At 27.9% G+C, this 2,329-nt stretch overlaps 1 protein-coding gene across 1 annotated transcript; it reads left to right on the top strand.

Annotated features, from left to right (window-relative positions):
• Positions 1-1,106: 1,106 nt before the first annotated feature.
• On the top strand, positions 1,107-1,595 carry LOC105448660 (ecdysone receptor-like; the record flags this gene model as incomplete). The annotated part of the gene is made up of 1 exon (XM_011687363.1): positions 1,107-1,595. A coding segment is annotated over one exon (489 nt), but the record flags the coding sequence as incomplete, so codon positions are not given.
• Between the last annotated feature and the right edge of the window lie 734 nt (positions 1,596-2,329).

Below are 2,329 nucleotides of genomic sequence, written 5' to 3'. Positions count from 1 at the left end.
TTAATAACTTAATTAATTTAAGTTTTGTTATTAATTAATGTTAATTATTAATAACTTACATTAATTAATAACTTAATTAATTTAAGTTAGGTTATTAATTAATGTTAATTATTCTTAATTGTGGTTCATTAATTCATCTTCGTAGTGAAAATCATAGACGTAGGAAGTATAGATTGCGCATTTCCTATATAATTGAACTTAACATCTATGTTCCGTTATTAATAACAAAAATCCTTCCTTAATTAATAACAAAAATTAAAAACATTAATATTAATAAAACATAAGATAGATTTTAAAAACGCAAGCATAACGGTAAATGTTGATTTTCCCAATTGTTGTCCAATAAATAAGATAATTATACATATTTAAAACATGGATTAGTCTCTTAAAATTAAAAAATAAAAATTATCGAATTATACCAAAAATCAGATTTGCTTTTTGGATTAAAAATGAAATATTAAAAAGGTTAATTTTTTAATTGTAATACAAAAATATACCTTTTTCCTTCTATATTCAAGATATTTATTTATATTTTAAATATATATAACTATCATTTTTTATTCACATTTGGACAATTGGCGAAACCATCGTTTACCATTATGCTTGCGTTTTTAATTATTTTTTGTATAACGTTTTTTTTTTTGTAAAAAGGATTATGATATAAAAAATAGTCAACGTGTATGCGAAATAAGAATTTTTAATTAATGTATTTTAATCAATATATGTTTGAAAAAAATAAAAAAAATAAAAACAAACGAGCAAGTTTTGATGTGTGATCTATATTTACGCATAGCGTATTTATTTCTTAAATGCACATATATATTATTGAAAAACTATGTTCTATTTATGAAACTTTTTTTGTTAATAACATTTTAATAAACTAAAAGAACAACGATTGAAACCATTTGATTGTTATAACTCTGATGATCTCTATATAATATATGCCAATGTTAAAATATCATTGAAGATAGGTCCTCTAAACGAAAGTCTTACCAAAATGTTTACTTTACCAATAATTTTATGCTAGTTGCATTGCAATTTTATAGTCGATTTAATTAAATACATAAATACGTTTTTGTTACTATAATAAACAAATTTATCTTTTAATTTCAGGAAGGGATGAATTATCACAATCAGGTTCAATAAATGGCTATGGAAATAATTCCGGGGGAGGCGGCGGCGGCGGAGGTGGTGGTAGCAGCGGTGGTGGCAACGGCGGCGGAGGCAGTGGAGTTGGAAGTAGTGAAGGATGCGACGCAAAAAAAAGAAAAGGACCCACACCTCGACAACAAGAAGAATTGTGCCTTGTATGTGGCGATCGTGCGTCTGGTTATCATTACAACGCCCTTACATGCGAGGGCTGCAAAGGCTTCTTCAGACGAAGCATCACCAGGAACGCTGTATATCAGTGCAAGTATGGCAATAGCTGCGAGATCGACATGTATATGCGCCGCAAGTGCCAGGAGTGCAGACTGAAGAAGTGTCTGACAGTTGGCATGAGGCCGGAATGTGTTGTGCCCGAATACCAATGTGCGGTAAAAAGAAAAGAAAAGAAAGCACAGAAGGTAGATATCATATCATATTATCCTATATAATAATGTTTTTTCTGAGAACTATTATGAGTAATATGAGTACAAAATACATTTTTCTTCAGCAAACGTTTGCAAAACAGTGCTACGAATTTTAATAAAATATGAAATATTTCGTAATAAAAAAATTTTTATTTTCCTATCTTATCTTAATTTTTGTATATACAAATTAGATAAATTAATTGACTATGATAAAAAGGAGCAACTCGTATTTTTACAAACAATTAGAATAATAAATCAGGTCAATTAAACGAGCAAATTTTAGGTTATAATTTAAAATATTTTTTTATAAAAATTAATTATATTAATTTTAGAAATCTTGATGAAACTTTTCGAACTTAACTTAATCATTCTCACAAGGGACATGTCACAACTGTCCGGCACCGATTTAATTCTTCTTAGAATATGTTTTTAAACACAAAAATCTAAGAGACACGTATTTTTTTTATATATGCGGAATCTCAGGTTTAGGAGGTGAAACACCCTTTTGAAAAAAAAATTGTTTTTTCTTTCGTGGCGAATATCGTCGAAAATATAAAAGATAGAAAAAATGTTTTAAACAAAAGTTGTACGGTTTGAAGAGTACTTTCAAGTTGTAAAAAAAAGAAATTTTTCAATTTTTTATTTAACAAAATATCCCTACCACTTCAAATTTCTTTTTAATTAAAAAAATTTTTTTCTATCTGTTTGAGCTTGATGAAATACGCAGGTTTTCACAGGAGATCGGAAGAGCACACGTC

Source organism: Wasmannia auropunctata, unplaced genomic scaffold (assembly GCF_000956235.1).
Source record: "Wasmannia auropunctata unplaced genomic scaffold, wasmannia.A_1.0 LD336116.1, whole genome shotgun sequence".
In the NCBI taxonomy this organism is placed as follows: domain Eukaryota; kingdom Metazoa; phylum Arthropoda; class Insecta; order Hymenoptera; family Formicidae; genus Wasmannia; species Wasmannia auropunctata.
This window is presented reverse-complemented; position numbering and strand designations above follow the sequence as displayed.